The sequence below is a fragment of the Ranitomeya imitator genome, chromosome 9, assembly GCF_032444005.1.
Source record: "Ranitomeya imitator isolate aRanImi1 chromosome 9, aRanImi1.pri, whole genome shotgun sequence".
Taxonomy (NCBI): Eukaryota; Metazoa; Chordata; class Amphibia; order Anura; family Dendrobatidae; genus Ranitomeya; species Ranitomeya imitator.
In genome coordinates, this window is record NC_091290.1 from 81,442,935 (window position 1) to 81,460,239 (window position 17,305).

The 17,305-nt window shown below is 41.3% G+C and overlaps 1 protein-coding gene across 4 annotated transcripts in view; it reads left to right on the forward strand.

Annotated features, from left to right (window-relative positions):
* ELP4 (elongator acetyltransferase complex subunit 4) overlaps positions 1-17,038 on the forward strand; it is a 637,998-nt gene extending 620,960 nt beyond the window's left edge. For all 4 annotated transcript variants that reach the window (XM_069738980.1, XM_069738978.1, XM_069738981.1 and 1 more), the window contains one exon: positions 16,804-17,038. Coding sequence is in view for 2 of the 4 variants with exons in the window: in XM_069738978.1 (XP_069595079.1) it covers positions 16,804-16,935 (132 nt within the window). In the remaining 2 variants the exon portion in view is untranslated. The remainder of the gene's footprint in view (positions 1-16,803) is intronic.
* Positions 17,039-17,305: the final 267 nt, after the last annotated feature.

Below are 17,305 nucleotides of genomic sequence, written 5' to 3' on the forward strand. Positions count from 1 at the left end.
CTTAGTGCTTTCATGCACTAGAGAAAATACTCCGGGTTACATCACAGAGACAAGCCATCTCTGTGACACATACCTCCCATCGACTATGCGACCATTAGCCACACTAGAAAGGTAATCTAGTGCCACACTGCCATTACTTAGTGATATGGAGGAATTCATTCTAGTAAACTTGTGACATGAGCACTATTAAAGAGCCTATCCGGAACTTAAAAAAAAAAGTGCCTAATCATTAACAGGCAGGTAGTTGCTACTTACCTACCTGTTGTGCCTGGTGCCATTTTTCGCCAGCACAGAGCTGTCATAGACCGCTCCTGCCGGTGATTCAGCTATCTCTACTGACGTCACGTCGAAAGAACAGCGGCTTCTTTTCCGCTGTTCTCTGTTGTCAAGGCGGGACTGCTGACATAATTTTGATTGACAACCCGATCCCTGCTGCCTAACTGTGGGAGGCGGTTGTCAATCATTAATGATTTTAACAAATTAGTGATCTATAGTTCCACTGATGAAAATGGCTCAAAGTCATCTGCTATCTTAAACCTTTATTGTTAGGTCCAGTAGCTCTTTTAGCTATATGATATATCCTCATTAACCCCTCTGTGTGCTGTTCATAATTCCCCATTGAGAATATTAGTTTATTGAAATGATTTCTGTGATTTTTTTTCTGCACCCTTCTTTCCCTCACTTTACTCTCTTTTTCGTATTCTCCCTGTAATTTTCCTGCTTCGGTCTCAGCTGTCATAGCTGAACAAGGCATTTTTAAGCCCCAGGCAAGCCACACATTTGCTCCATTTTTCCATTTTTTCATTCCTGCACAAAATGCATTTTCTGCTGCACTGAACATGAACTAAGTGAAAATATGAGAGGTATAGTACAGTAAACCTTTCAGTGCCCTAATTTATTTTGGTTGCATGCTAAGAATCAGGACTTAGACATTTTACATTATGCTTTAATAATATAATTACAAACTCGTCCTTCAAGTTTTATTAGAAATTATATTCAATTTATTTTATTTATATGTATTTTTACTTTATATTTCAAATGCAGATTGAACATGTCACCTACTTTGTAATGACATGACATCAAGTGAAAATTGCATATATTATTTTATAACAGGACGAGTATATTCTTCTTGTCCTCAAAAGACACAGACTGTTAGCTTAGCTTATACCATGACTCGTTTTATGTATATTGTATTTCTTCTTGGTTATGTTTTTTTTTTAGTTTAAAAGTTGACGTTTAAAATCTCTTCCCAACATTGGACATATCCATATGTCATGGTCGGCTGTTACATACTAACCTATTACATATGGATACGTCATGGCGATTTTGCTCCCACATAGGCTGTGTGCGTGATCGCTACCTGGTGTCAGCTGATGCTGACACCCGGCACTCGGTGCAGGAGCTGTGCCCGCACCACTCCCAGAACTTTAACCTCCTAAATACTGCGATAAATATCGATCACAGTATTTAGGACGCAAGCAGAGGAAGGAAGTCCCCTCTGCTCTCCGATCGGCGCTGCTGCAACGTCATCGTGAGGAGCCAATCATTGTTGTGGTGTCCCATCGTTATCTGGGTCATCAGAGTTAGCAAACTTCCTAAATCATGCTCAGAGCATGATGTAGCAGTTTGTCTGTCAGTTCAGCTCTGACAGCTTGACTAGCATAGGAAAGCTCCTGCTCTGAAATACGTGATTCAGACAGAACCCTTGGCTGAAGATTCCCTATGAGGCAGATGGAGTTACTGCAGATGCAGTCTGACCTATGATCCTAATGTCTATCTGTTTATGTGTGGATAAAAACATGGTTGACCACAGTTTTGTGCACTTTTTAAAGAAAAGGACATTGCTGATCAGAGGTAACTCTGCTGCCTCATTATAGTGAATGGATCCTTTGACAGTTTCATCTGAATCACGTCACTCGGAGCTTTAGATGGTAACCCCAAAGTAAGTGCTCAGCATAGAGCACAGGATAAGTGTGATCCCAAACGTTATGTAAAATGTTCCCAATAAAAGCTTCAACTCAATCCACAAAAAAAGTCCTCACTTAGGTTCATCATCTGTCAATGGAAATATAGGGGGCTTCCACGTTGCTGGAAGAACAAAAGCTCTGGAAAAGCAAAATGGCTCCCCCCCAAAAAAGAAATTCAGCAAATTCTGCGCTCCAAAATCCACATGCCCTTTACCCTTCTGAGCCCCACAGTGTGTCTAAGGGCAGTCCCACACGTCCAGATAATTCCGGTACCGGAATTATCCGTGTCCGTGTGCCCGTGCGTTTCTGTGGCACATCAGTGTGGCACACGTGTGCCGCCCGTGTGCCCACTGGGTACCACACGCACCGTGCAGGAGACTGCGCTAAAATTTAGCGCTGTCCCATGCATCTGGTGCTGAAGCCGTGATTCATATCTTCTCTGCAGCAGCGTTTGCTGTAAAGAAGATATGAATAATCCTTTTTTTTGTTGTTTCTCGTGTTTAAAATAAAGGTCCATGTCCCCACCCCCCTCCCACCCCCTGTGCGCCCGCCCGCTGTTCTTAAAATACTCACCCGGCTCCCTCGCTGGCTGGCGCTGCTTCCTGTCCTGGCCGCACCTTCTTCTGTATGAGCGGTCACGTGGGGCCACCGATTACAGTCATGAATATGCGGCTCCACCTCCCATAGGGGTGGAGCCGCATATTCATCACTGTAAATGAGGGTGGGAGGGGGGTGGGGACATGGACCTTTATTTTAAACATGAGAAACAACAAAAAAATAGGATTATTCATATCTTCTTTACAGCAAACGCTGCTGCAGAGAAGATATGAATCGCTGCTTCAGCACCATGTGGGGGGACAGCGCTTACTGTAGCGCTGTCTCCTGCACGGCACACGGACTGCACACGGACAACGTCCGTGTGCGGTACGTGTTTTACACGGACCCATTGACTTTAATGGGTCCGTGTAATCCGTGCGCTCCCACAAACACTGACATGTCTCCGTGTTTGGCACACGGAGACACGGTCCGCAAAAAATCAATGACATCTGCACAGATGCATTGATTTGAATGTGTCTACGTGTGTCAGTGGCTCCGGTATGTGAGGAAACTGTCACCTCACGTACCGGAGCCACTGACGTGTGAAACCGGCCTAAACCACATTTAGTGTCCACATGCCTGGCATTTCTGTCGCGATGAGAACCCGCCTATTTTAGCTTTGCACCATGTACTGGTCACTAAAATGTTAGTTTGCAATTTTCACTCTGCAACATCCATCCATCGCTGCTTGTTTCTGGAAAACTCCAATTGAGTCAAAATCGTTTCTACACTAATAGATAAATTCCGAGAGGGGTATAATTCCTTAAAAGGGGTCACTTGAGGGGGCATTCTGCTTTTCTAGCACGGAAGGTATTCTAAGAAAATCTGTGCTTCAGGAGGCAAATAGCGCTCCATGCCTCTCGAATCTCGCCGTATGGCTAAGCAGTACTGTACAGCCATATATAGGGTCATATAAAATTTTGGTGCCATTTTTATCCATTCCACAGTGTGAAAATGTAAAATATGGGTCTAAAACAACATTTTGGTGATAAGAATGTAATTATTTTCTTCTTCACTGCCCAATGGTATACAATTCTATGACCCACCTGTGGTGTTAGTGATCACTGCACCCTTAGATGAATTCATTAAGAGTTGTTGTTTGTGAAATGGTATTTTATGGGGGGTTCTGCTGTTCTGCCACCTTAGGGGCTCTGCCAATGTGACATGGCACCCTCAAACCAGTCCAGCAAGATCTAAACTCTAAAATTTTGCTTCTTCCCTTCTGAGCTTTGCACTGTTCCTTAAAAATAATTTTCTATCACATATGGGATATTCAGGAGAAATTGAACAACAAATTTGGCATCCATTTTCTCCTGTTACCCCTGTGAACATAAATGTATGGATAAAGTTTCATTTTTGTGGGAAAAATGTTATTTTTTTATTTTCATGGCTCTAAATTATAAACTTCTGTGAAGCCCCTGGTGATTCAAAGTGCTCACCACTCATCTAGATACATTCCTTGAGGGGTCTAGTTTCCAAAATGAGGTCACTTGTGGAGGGTTTCCACTGTTTAAGTACATCAGGGGCTCTCTAAATACAACATGACACCTGCTGACCTTTCCATCAAAATCTGGTTTCCAAAATATCATTTCTTCCTTTCTGAGCCCTGCCGTGCACCCAAGCAGTTGTTTTTCACCACATATGGGGGTTATCTGCGTACTTAGGAGATACGCCCAAACAGTAGTTTTCTCCCACATATGAGTATCGACGTATTCAGGACCAATTGGTCAATAAATTGTACTGTGCAATTTCTCCACTTACTCTTTTAAAAAATAAAGTTTTTGAAGCAACTAGGATTTCAAAGTTCTCAACACACATCTAAATAAGTTCCCTGAGGGGTCTAGTTTCCAAAACGGTGTCACATGTGGGGGTTTCCACTGTTTAGGCACTTCAGTGTCTTTCCAAGCGTGACACTAGTTAATGAGTGACACTAATGCGTTTGCTAATTATTCCAGTAAATTTTGCATTCAAAAAGTCAAATGGCTCGCCTTCCTGCCATACAGTGGTTTTCCCCACTTATAAGGTATCTGTAGAAATTGCACACAACAAATTTTTGAGGTCCATTTTTTTCAATTACCTTTGTGAAAATAAAAAAAAAAAAATTGGTCTAAAGTAACATTTTTGTGAAAAAAAAGTCCATTTATTCTTTCCACATTTTAAAAATTCCTGTGAAGCACCTGATGGGTTGATAAACTTGAATGTGGTTTTGAGCACCTCGAGGGGTGCAGTTTTTAGAATGGTGTCACTTTGGGGTGTTTTCAGTCATATAGACCCCTCAAAGTCGTTTCAAATGTGGTGTCTCTAAAAAAAATTTTTGTAAATTGTGTTGAAAAAATGAGAAATCGTTGGTAAACTTTTAACCCTTATATCTTCCTAACAAAAAAATTAGGTTTTAAAAATTGTGCTGATGTAAAGTAGATATGTGGGGAAATGTTATTTATCTATTTTGTGTGACATATGTCTCTGATTTAAGACCATAAAAATATACATTTGAAAATTGCTATAAAAATTTTTTTTTACAAATAAACGCAACTTTGCGTTAATTTTCGTGCAGCACCTGAAGAATTAACAAACTTTCTGAATGCTGTTTTCCAAACCTTGTGGTGAAAATGGATCTTGTTTGGAGGTTTCTGGCAGAGGCCCCTTAAAGTCAGTTTAAAAGTCTAGTAGTCTCTAAAAATACAAGTTTTGTAAATTTAATAAAATTTAATTGAAAAAAAAAGAAAATTTGCTTTAGCTTTTAACCCCTTCATGAACTTGGGATCTTCCGTTTTTCCGTTTTCGTTTTTCGCTCTCCTCCTTCCCAGAGCCATAACTTTTTTATTTTTCCATCAATATGGCCATGTGAGGGCTTATTTTTTGCGGGACGAGTTGTACTTTTGAACGACTTCATTGGTTTTACCATGTCTTGTACTAGAAAACGGGAAAAAAATTCCAAGTGCGGTGAAATTGCAATAAAAAGTGCAATCCCATACTTGTTTTTTGTTTGGCTTTTTTGCTAGGTTCACTAAATGCTAAAACTGACCTGTCATTATGATTCTCCAGGTCATTACGTGTTCATAAATACAAAACATGTCTAGGTTATTTTTTATCTAAGTGGTGAAAAAAAATTCAAAAGTTTGCAAAAAAAAATTGTGCCATTTTCCGATACTCGTAGCGTCTCCATTTTTCGTGATCTGGGGTCAGGTGAGGGCTTATTTTTTTGTGTGCCGAGCTGACGTTTTTAGTGATACCATTTTGGTGCAGATACATTATTTTGATCGCCCGTTATTGCATTTTAATGCAATGTCGCGGCGACCCAAAAAAAGTAATTTTGGCGTTTCGATTTTTTTCTCGCTATGCCGTTTTGTGATTAGGTTAATCCTTTTTGTTATTGATAGCTATTCTGAATGCGGCAATACCAAATATGTGTATATTTGATTTTATTTTTATTGTGTTACTTTGAATGGGGTGAAACGGGGGTGATTTAAACATTTATATTTTTTTTATTTATTTCATATTTTTTTAAACATTATATTTTTTACTTTTGCCATGCTTCAATAGCCTCCATGATCGGCTCTGCTACATAGCAACGATCATCAGATCGCTCCTATGTAGCTTAATTACAGGCTTGCTATGAGCGCCGACAATAGGGTGCCGCTCACAGCAAGCTGGCATTAGGAACCATAGAGGTCTCAAGGAGACCTCTGGTTACTATGCCGACGCATCGCTGACCCCCGATCATGTGACGGGGTCGGCGATGAGCGCATTTCCAGCTGCGCGGCCGGAAGCGGCATTTAACCAGTTAATAGCGGTGGTTGTATCGCGATTCCACTCGCCGCTATTGCGCGCACATGTCAGCTGTTCAGAACAGCTGACATGTCACGGCTTTGATGTTGGCTCACCGCCGGAGCCCACATCAAAACGGGATCTGACCTCGGACGTACTATCACGTCCAAGGTCAGAAAGGGGTTAAAGAGGTATTATCATATTATTAAATTGACTTTCCTGCAATGAGAGTTTTATTGTACATAGTGTACAGCTTGTTTTAGTGGTGACCAACCACCAGAGCCTGAAGACTAAGCTAGTAGTACCTGCAGTTCAGGCTGACGAGTTAACTCTTGAGATCATAGTAACTACTCTCCTTTGAAAGGCTATGCAGCTGAGTGTTGCTGAACAAACACGATAAGAATAGCCCTTTAAAGGTACCGTCACACTGAACGATATCGTTAACGATATCGTTGCTTTTTGTGACATAGCAACGATATCGTTAACGAAATCGTTGTGTGTGACAGCGACCAATGATCAGGCCCCTGCCGGGAGATCGTTGGTCGCTGGGGAAAGTCCAGAACTTTATTTCGTCGCTGGATCTCCCGCTGACATCGCTGGATCGGCGTGTGTGACGCCGATCCAGCGATGTCTTCACTGGTAACCAGGGTAAATATCGGGTTACTAAGCGCAGGGCCACGCTTTGTAACCCAATGTTTACCCTGGTTACCAGCGTAAAAGTAAAAAAAAAAAAACACTACATACTTACCTTCCGCTGTCTGTCCCCAGCGCTGTGCTTCTCTGCAGTCTGCACTGTGTACGCCGGCCAGCCGGAAAGCAGAGCACAGCGGTGACGTCACCGCTGTGCTTTCCGGCCGCTGTGCTGCAGCGTCGCTTAGTGTGACGGTACCTTAAGTCTTCTAACATTGTGACAAAATAGAAGGACATTTCAAAATTGATGCTGACATACAGTAGACATACCGTAGTTGTTATTTAGTAATTATTTTGTGTGGACTGATTGTTTGAAGGGCATAAAAATTCAAAGTTCAAAAATTGTGCATTTTTCTAAATTTTCAGCTAATTTCTGTTATGTTCATAAATAAACGCACTCTAAATTTACCACAAACATAAAGTACAGTGTGTCTCAAAAAAGCTTTTCAAAGTTATTGCCACATAAAGTGGCATATGTCAGATTTGAAAAATGTGGCCTGGTCAGGAAAGTGAAACTGGCTTTGGCGGAAAGGTGTTAAAAGGAAGGCCTTCACACTGATTTCTTGTGACATTCTTCACAAAGTGACGTTTTTGTAGAGAGAATCCTCAATGCTTTAAGGAAGTACTATAATTTCTTGCACTCTTCAGTGTGTATTTAGCGCACTTCCTTAATGGGAACCAATGGGGGTTTATGATCATAAAAATTTTCAATGTAGTCTTTAGGCATGTCCAAATGACACTTCAGGAGATCACTTTTATCAAGGCTTCACCTTTTATTGGGTAGGCATTGAAACATTTTATTAGAAACATCCCTCCTCCAATAATCTTCTGGTGGCAGCTCCTCTAAACCCTTTAATATCAGCCACAGTGGTCTCCACCTGGGACTGGATCTTGGAAGCTTTACATTTTCCCCGTAGCAGCTATTATATGTAGTCATTTTAAAAAAATGGCTGTTCACACAAAGTATGCACTCATTCACCAGATCCACCTTAGAGAGGGATACGAATCAGCGTAGAGACCCCACTCCCTCATGATGGACATTTTCCCTGACAGGGCAATAGACAGAATTTGTTGTGGCAAGACAACAATTTTAACACGTGCTGATGTTTAGTTCTAGCTAACATTTCTCTTTGTGTCTGATGTTTTGTTTACCGGCTCGTTTTCTATTGAAGATCGGATACCCTGTTATTCTAAAATATAAATGTATAGTGCTGTCCATCTCCAGCATCCGGACAGTGTAACGACACTCGGGCAGTTTGCTTTTACATTCATCTCCATGGCAACTGTCCATTTCTCGGCATTTTTCCTACTGATTACCCATCACCGCAAATTTAAACTTGCAGTCACATCACAGGACTATATATTGTGCAGTAAACTGTCCCCAAAACAAAGACGGTAATATAACATCAGATGGATCTTTGAGGTAAAAAAGGATTTAGAGAAGCCATATACATATACAGCCATAGTAAAATAGAACTGATATTCGGCTAAAATAACATCAACAATATCAAAACGTGGACAAAAAAGGTCTTACTGAATATACAGACAACGCTGAAAATAGATAAAAACAAACTCTTGGTCACCATACTAGTTCCCTTCATATATTGTCCTGGATTAATACCAATACAGATTGCATCAATAAGTCAGCACCTATAGATTTACAGGGGTTTCAGACACCTGGTGCAGTTTGAAAAAAAAAAAAAACGTGATTGACATTGAACTTGTATTCACTAAATGGCTTAAACTCTTATGCACGGACCCGGTGTTGCGTGTACTTGACAGGGATGCCTGCTATATTTTACTGGCTATTGAATCCATGGCAAGCATTTTTATTGGTACATTTTTACTTTCATTAAAGTATTAGCTGAAAACAAAAAAAATATTGTGCAAAAACGTCTCTGCAAACCACATTTTTGGTGTAAACTCTGTTGTGGAAAAAATTGGAGTCCGGCTCAACAGGACTGGATTTTTCTTTTCTTTTTTTTTTTCAAAAGAAAATATAGTGCATACCAAAGAAAAATTTACATGGTCGACATGACCCATTCGACGTGTTTTTGACTGCACTAGGCAGTCTTACTCATGACTAAGTCTTGAGTAAATATAGGTAAACTGACTGAACAGCAATCTAGTCTGAACTGGTGCATAACCAAAAAAGACTTAGGCTAGGGTCACATTGCGTTAGTGCAATCCGTTTAGCGCTAGCGGATTGCGCTAACGCAATGTTTTCTATGGGGCTGCGGTCGGGGTCGCGGTAACGTCCCCGCTCTCGCAGATCCCCGATCTGCGAGAGCGGGGAACGGACCGCGGGCGCGCCTCGGACGCTGCAAGCAGCGTCCGCAGCGCGCCAGGAATCACCGGCGCGTCGCTAGCGCGTGCCGAACATGGCACGCGCTAGTGAAGCGCGTTCCCATTAGCGTGAATGGGCGCGTTAACGGCCGTGTTGCACGGCGTTAATTTCGCCGTGCAACGCTGTCCGTTTAACGCGGTCCCATAACGCAATGGGAACCCAGCCTTACATACCAAATAGATCAATGGCTGCACTCAACTGTACTAAAGCAAGGAAATGTGCGATACATGAATTGTGAATAGCATAATGGCTTGTGAAATCTATGAAAAAACACATGAGATGCTTGGCACAAGATTTGGCCAAAAAATGTGAGCCCATCCACCAACGTCAAGGTAATCTCAGATCGGATGGGTCGCTGACCTGTCTGCCTAGTGTGAACACTTACCTCTGGCTAATAACATGGTAAAGCCTGCATTTATAGGAAGGTCAGAACCAACTGTGTTTGGATGTAATTAAAATCACAGCATGTTGAAGGGCGGGGCATTCAAGTCAGAAAAAATAGTACACAGTAAATATAGAAAAACTGACTGAACAGCAATCTAGTCTGAACTGGTGCATAGCCAAAGTCATGAGTAAGACTGTCTAGTGCAGTCCAAGCGCGTTGACTGGGTCATGGCGACCATGTACATTTTTTTTTTGTACGCACTATATTTTCTTATGAAAATTAAAAAGAAAAGCAAAATCCAGTCCTGCTGAGCCGGACTCCAATTTTTCTACTTTCCTTGATGTGAGGCCCAGGGCGAGGCCGGTGGATTAGCCTAGAGCAACTGGGTGAGCTGGAATCAAGTTTTTATAATTTGAAAATTTGTTGTCTTTCTTTTAGTTGCCTTGTTGTTCAGTAGTGAAAACTCTGACCATGACTTGCTGGAAGGATTTTGTCCTTGAAAAGGCCACATAAAGTTGACTATGGCTGAAGGCTGGAGATGGCAAATATATGCCAACTGTATCCAGTGTTTGCCCTTGACTTTTGTTGATGGTCATAGCATAAGCAAGTCTTAAGGGAAACTGTTTTTGTTTTAAAGTAAAAGGAAGATCAGGGTCGCTTGATGCCAGAATTTATTTTTAATTATATTTTTTTCATTACTCTTGAAGTAATCTTCTCCCTTTTTTCAGTAGACTTACGGGCGGTGTTTGCATAGCGCTCTGTTCACGGTGTATTATAATTAAAATTGCGCCGGAGTGTGGGCGTGCGCAGTGCTATGTTAATTTTGTAATGCGATATTTACTGTAAAGTGATACCCCGCTGTGCGGCACCATTTTTTAAAGTCACTGTGTCTGTGAATTTGCAGATACAGTGTCTAGGATAAAATGGCGAGGGCGATCGTTTTATGCACACGTGCTGCCTGCGGCAACATTTTTTTAAAATAATGTACTACAATGACAACATAGGAGTGCGCACGCATCGACCATAAGGACATTGGCGATGGCCGGCATGTGCGCTCTGCTATGTTGACGTTTTAGTTCATTACTTCAATAAAAATGGTGCCAGAATCAGCGTGTGCATATACCACGATATCCGATGCCATTTTGTTGAAGATAAAGTCTGCAAATGCGCGTACACAGTTTGTTCATTAAAATGGCGCCATAGTGCAGTATGTGCATGCTCTGACTGCGGCACCACACTGTGCAAGCGCCGCCCATCAAAAGGACTCATCCAGCGTTATATATAAGATTCCAAAGGAGCCACTGGTGGCCATTATTCGATCTGCTTTGAAGATCAGTGGATGTCTTGAAGGCCGTTTACATGACATAATCAGTCTTTACATGGATGACACCCTCCTATATCTTCAGTGGACGGATGTAACCTTGTTGACGGCCATGAGCACAGTAGATGAGTATGGACTTTTTTTCTGTGGTAAAATTAACTGGGTTCATTTCTGTGTTCTTCTCTGAATCTGGACTTGTATCTCATTTGCATGCCCTTTTGCTGGCAGAGAACTACTACATGACCAAACGAGATGCAAGTGGGAGGCGGGTGTTGAGTCAATGAGCAATGAGCTTTCAAAGCTCATTTTGGAAACCCCTAAATTTGTTTCTTCTAACTGCACTGAAACCGCCACACAATTGTATATTCTTAACCGTATGTATGTCACTACATCCAGGGTACAGGGTACAGTTCTAGTTCCAAGATGAGGGCACAAACTGTCATAGCGGCTCTGATGGTTAATACTCGGCTCTGATGGTTAAGTTCTTACACAAGCACACAGAAATCTCCATCACTGATGACTAGAGATGGACGCACCCAAACGTTTAAAGTTTTGGGGCCGTGCACAGACCCCAATCACGGACTTCTACCGGAACTCATTGTTACTGTTTGGGTTTGGCAGCACACATATGGAGAGACATGAACCATTTTTCCGGTGTCATCATAATTTACAGGGTGTTACCAAAGTAATACTATACCTGCCCACGGTACATCACTTATGGGCAGAGTAAAAGGCAGTACTCTGTATGTTGACATCATTTACAGCCCAATACAGATAAGATGGCCTCAGAATAGGCGTTCGCTGTAGTATGAGGTCTACACTTTAGTGTTTATGTGTCAGTTAGTTGTAATGAATTATAGTATATGAATAGTCTTCTAGTGCTACCTCTCTAGTTCAGATGTGCAACCCCAATTCCAAAAAAGTTGGGACTCTTCAAAATGAACAGAAAACCAAACTACAATGATTTGGAAATCTGTTAAAGCCATATTTTATTCACATTAAAGCATAGAACTCAGATCAGAAGTTGAACATTGGACATTTTTTCATTCATTTGAAAATTTAACTCATTTAGAAATTGATGGCAGCAGCGTCTAAAAAATATACAATAGGTATTTGGTGGCGCAAAATATCCGTATGTTACAACGTCCCTGCAGCGACACCAACAAACCTCCACAAATGGTTTGTGAAAATAAATACTAAAAGACAACGTATACACCTAAATGCATACAGGTACGCGCTGGGTAATAACAATAATAAGATGACCTATGTATCACACTAGACTAGTGCAACAAGAGTAATATGCTGGAAGAATAAAACAAATAAAATAACGCTATAACGTTAATAATAGTCCACTGAAAGAGTCCAAAAATATATAGATATATATGTGTGTGCGTCTTCCTACCTCCAATACTGGGTCCTTGATATACAGCAGCGTTGAGGTATTGCCGAGGTATTGCCGAAGTAGTTCCAGAAGGTCTCCCAATGTCGTCCCAAACAGCAGGGAAAAGTCCAAGACAAGTGGCTGCTCCGGCCGGTAGCAGCCACCTCAAGCCGATCTCCGGGTGGGAGCGTGGTCTGGTGAAGCCGAACGCCGCCGCATGTAGTGAAAGCGATGCGCAGGACCTTCGTGACGTAACCAGTCACGTGACCGCCTCCCCGAACCCGAGAGTGAGAAAAAAAAAAAATACGGAGTGCAGAGAGATCAATCTTACCGACGCGTTTCGGAGACGGCTGTCTCCTTCTTCAGGGTTACCAGACCACGCTCCCACCCGGAGATCGGCTTGAGGTGGCTGCTACCGGCTGGAGCAGCCACTTGTCTTGGACTTTTCCCTGCTGTTTGGGACGACATTGGGAGACCTTCTGGAACTACTTCGGCAATACCTCAACGCTGCTGTATATCAAGGACCCAGTATTGGAGGTAGGAAGATGCACACACATATATATCTATATATTTTTGGACTCTTTCAGTGGACTATTATTAACGTTATAGCGTTATTTTATTTGTTTTATTCTTCCAGCATATTACTCTTGTTGCACTAGTCTAGTGTGATACATAGGTCATCTTATTATTGTTATTACCCAGCGCGTACCTGTATGCATTTAGGTGTATACGTTGTCTTTTAGCGTCTAAAAAATAATTGGTCCCAGGTCATATCTATTGTTGTGTAACATCCCCTCTTATTTTTACAACAGTCTATAAACGCCTGGGAAATTAGACCAATTGCTGGAGTTTTGGGAAGAGATTGTTGTCCTATTGTGGTCCGATGTCAGGTTCTTGTTGCTCCACTGTCCCGAGTCGTCTTTGCGGGTTTTTTAGTTTCATAATGCGCCATATGTTTTTAATTTTTTTTATGGTGGGTGGAAACATCTGGACTGCATGAGGCCAGTTCATCACCTGAACTCTTCTGTGGAACCATTCTGTTGTGATGGATGCACTATGGGTTTAGTATCATCTTGCTGAATTATGCAATGCCTTCCCTGAAAAATACTTTGGATGGGAGCATATGTTTGTTCTAAAACCTCTATCGAAGGACACACTCACACTGGCATAGATTCTCAAATGTGGGAGAATTGGGCCAATTATGCTAATTGCGTTGGACTCAAACTCTGTCAGAGTTTAAGCCAAGTGTCATCTAAGTGTGATCTGATTCTCTCACATGAGAGAATTGCAGCAGAGGTGCGGAGAAGATGGGGAACTTAATTTCTCCATTATCTCTGTGCAATGACATCCGAGTGAAGTCGGATGTTTCACAAGCACTCATAGACTTGTATGGGTGTGTGTGATCCGATATCGCTGAATCAGCGTGAGAAAATAATCTAATATCTGCACTGCCATATACTATAACATTGGGCCGAGTGGTATCCGAAAACATCGCATAGCACTTGGCTGTGTTATACCGACAGTGTGAGCAAGCTATAATGCTCAGTATTCATGGCACCTTTTAAGATGTGTAATAAGCGGGCCATGCCTCAGGCGCTAATACAACCCTATCAGAGCTACAGGCTTATGAACTGTGTGCTGATAAGAAGCTGGATAGTCGCAGCTTCTGAACTGTGTGGTGATAACAAGCTGGATGGTCACAGCTTATGAACTGTGTGCTGATAACAAGCTGGATGGTCACAGCTTATGAACTGTGTACTGATAACAAGCTGGATGGTCACAGCTTATGAACTGTGTGCTGATAACAAGCTGGATGGTCACAGCTTATGAACTGTGTGCTGATAACAAGCTGGATGGTCACAGCTTATGAACTGTGTGCTGATAACAAGCTGGATGGTCACAGCTTATGAACTGTGTGCTGATAAGCTGGATGGTCACAGCATCCCTGATTTTCAAAGAGAATGTCAGATTTTTATTCGTCTGACCACAGAACAGTTTTCCATTTTCCTTCAGTCCATTTTTCATGGCAGTGATCTAAGGCAAAATTCTAAGTGGCACTCTCCCTTGGGTAAAAAGCAACCCCACCCATAAACGGTCTCAGGATGCTTTACTAATGGCATGACACAGGGCTCATGACACAATGTAGCACTCATCATTCTCCCAGATGTCCAAAACAATCTGAATATCCATTCAAAGAAAAAAGAAAATGTGTCATGCTTTTCATCGCGCTGATATTTTACCAGGGGAGTGGGGGGGTGAATTTAAACATGTGTTTAACAAAATGTGTAATTGCAATAATTTTCTGGGAGAAATACTTCATTTTCTCGAACAATTTCAAGGGTGCCAACACTTTTGGCAATGATTGTATACTACATATATGTGTGTTACTGTGTGACCAACATTTTAAAAGCCGTCATTCAGGGGCAAGCTTTATACTGAATCCAAAATATATACCCTCATTTGTGACGCTGGTAATAAGAACCATGTAATATTGACTTTACCATTATGAAATAGTGACTGAATTTCATTCAAAAATATTTTTTCTATATTGTAAAGGTTTCTGGCATAGAATTATAAAAGTCCCTCATTTTGGATTCCCAGTGAGCGGAGAGTAGCTACGAAGAGCATCTCTTGCTCTAGAGAAATCAACATGTCCATGCATCACACAGAAAAACCCACTGGGCAGCATGTAATCTTCCATTTCCTCTATAGTGGTGCTATAAGGAATGGAGCACTTGCTGCCAAATTTCCCTGAAGACTACATCTGCTTGTATGAGCTTTCAGTGGTGGAACACTGTTACATTTTCAGGGAACCATTCTAACACAAAGGATTTTTAAGGCTATGTGCACACGTCAGGATTCTTTGCAGAAATTTCCTGAACAAAACTGGACTTTTTCTGCAGGAAATCCGCATGTGGTTTTTTTCGCGTTTTTTGCGCATTTTTCTCGTGTTTTTTTGCACGTTTTTTGTGCGGATTTTTCGCATTTTTTCCAGAGCTTCCCAATGCATTAAATAGTGGGAAATCCACGAAAAATCTGCAAAATTAATGAACATGCTGCGTTTTTGCTGCGATGCGTTTTTTTCGCAGAAAAAAGCGCAACATGTGCACAAAAATTGTGGATTGCATTCTATTAATAGGATGCTTAATGGATGAGTTTTTCTCATGGTTTTATCGTGGATTTCCCGCTATGTAATGCATTGGGATGCTCCGGGTAAAAATGCGAATAATCTGCACAAAAAAAACGCGAGAAAAATGCACAAAAATGTGAAAAAAAACGTGAAAAATCCGGAACATGTATACACAGCCTAAAAACAGACAAATTCCTTTAATCCTTCAGTAAGTATTAGGATTTGCAGTTGTTTCTTTTACATAGTCTTCAGGGTCAGACATGTCACCTGTGCAGCCCAGCATCCTGAAAAAGAATAATACTGCTTCTTACTGTGTATTTAAATGCATGTAGAAACTGATAACGATTGTCATGACCAGGGCCAGATTAATGTTTGAGAGGCCCTGGGTCAAAATTAGATGAATGCCCCTATTAGGATTTGAACACCGCCCCACCCTTATCACAGCCTCATATAGTAGAGGTGGTTGTGATGCGCATGGCCCTCCTGATTAACGTTTATGGGGTTTCTGGATACAGTTGAGACAGCAGCTCCCTTGGAAAAATAAAGACACAACTTTGGCCAGCTCTACACCGCTTTTTGACTGGATTAGATAATCCATTGAGCAGTAATGTGGAGGGATAGAAATCTCTTAGGCTCCTATGGTGTGATGGCCCATGAGTCAAGCCTTCCTCAGTATCAGCATACAGAGAACATACTGTTCTTGCTTCAGTAACCATGAAACCCCTGACAACCCTGGGTGACTTCCTCCAATTAGGTCCTATGGCCCTCGACTGATGAGATTGAATCTCCTCTATATGAAGATGTAGAGCAGAGGGATTAGAGGCATATGTTGATACAACCATACCCAGAAGGGGGCATGTCGCGCATTCCCCAAAGCTGGGATGTAGATGACCATATACAAAGTGTAACAAGACATAAATGCATATGTCAAGAGTTTCCTTGAAAATCTAATCCTTGTAGGTCGTGATTTATCATAAGAGGAGTTCATATTGTATACGTGTCCACTTTTTTTTTTAAGTCACCATTGAAATGTGCGTCTCCTCTCCACGTGTGAATTGTATTTCAAATAAATGGTTTGGAAGAGATTTATAGATACTTATGTAGCATGTAAAACTAAATGACTACATGAATGACTAACAAGGTAGGCCGTGTGCTACTTCAAATAAACATTTAATAATGGTTGTGTTCTGTTATTTCCATTCCCATTCTCTCCGCAGAGACTGCATTTGCCTCCAGACTTGTCAGACACAGTGAGTCGTTCAAGCAAACAGGATCTGGCAGGGTCGACCAAACTGCTGAGCTCAGGATGTGGCTCTGCCGCCGCGGGCAAGAAGCACCTGGACTTCTAGTGATTTTTGCTAAGCAGATATGTTCCAAATGGGGCACCATCATCATCAACATATAAAACCATATTATTAATGGAATATTATTATTAAAATAGTGTTGGTCTAACTGGCTGCGTCTGGTTTTTTTTGTACACGAATATAAAATGTTGTTTTATATTTTTGTTTTATATTTTTATTGTAAGTATAATATTATTTAATATTTTTAGGAGAGCATAATATACTATTTTATTATACTATATGTTCATTACTAATTAGTATTTTAGTGCATGAACATCCTGAATTATTTATTGACGAGCTCTCTAAATTATGGACCATGAATCTCATGTCCCATTTAATGCACGTATTATTTCATTCTTTCGTGGTGTTTAGTTGA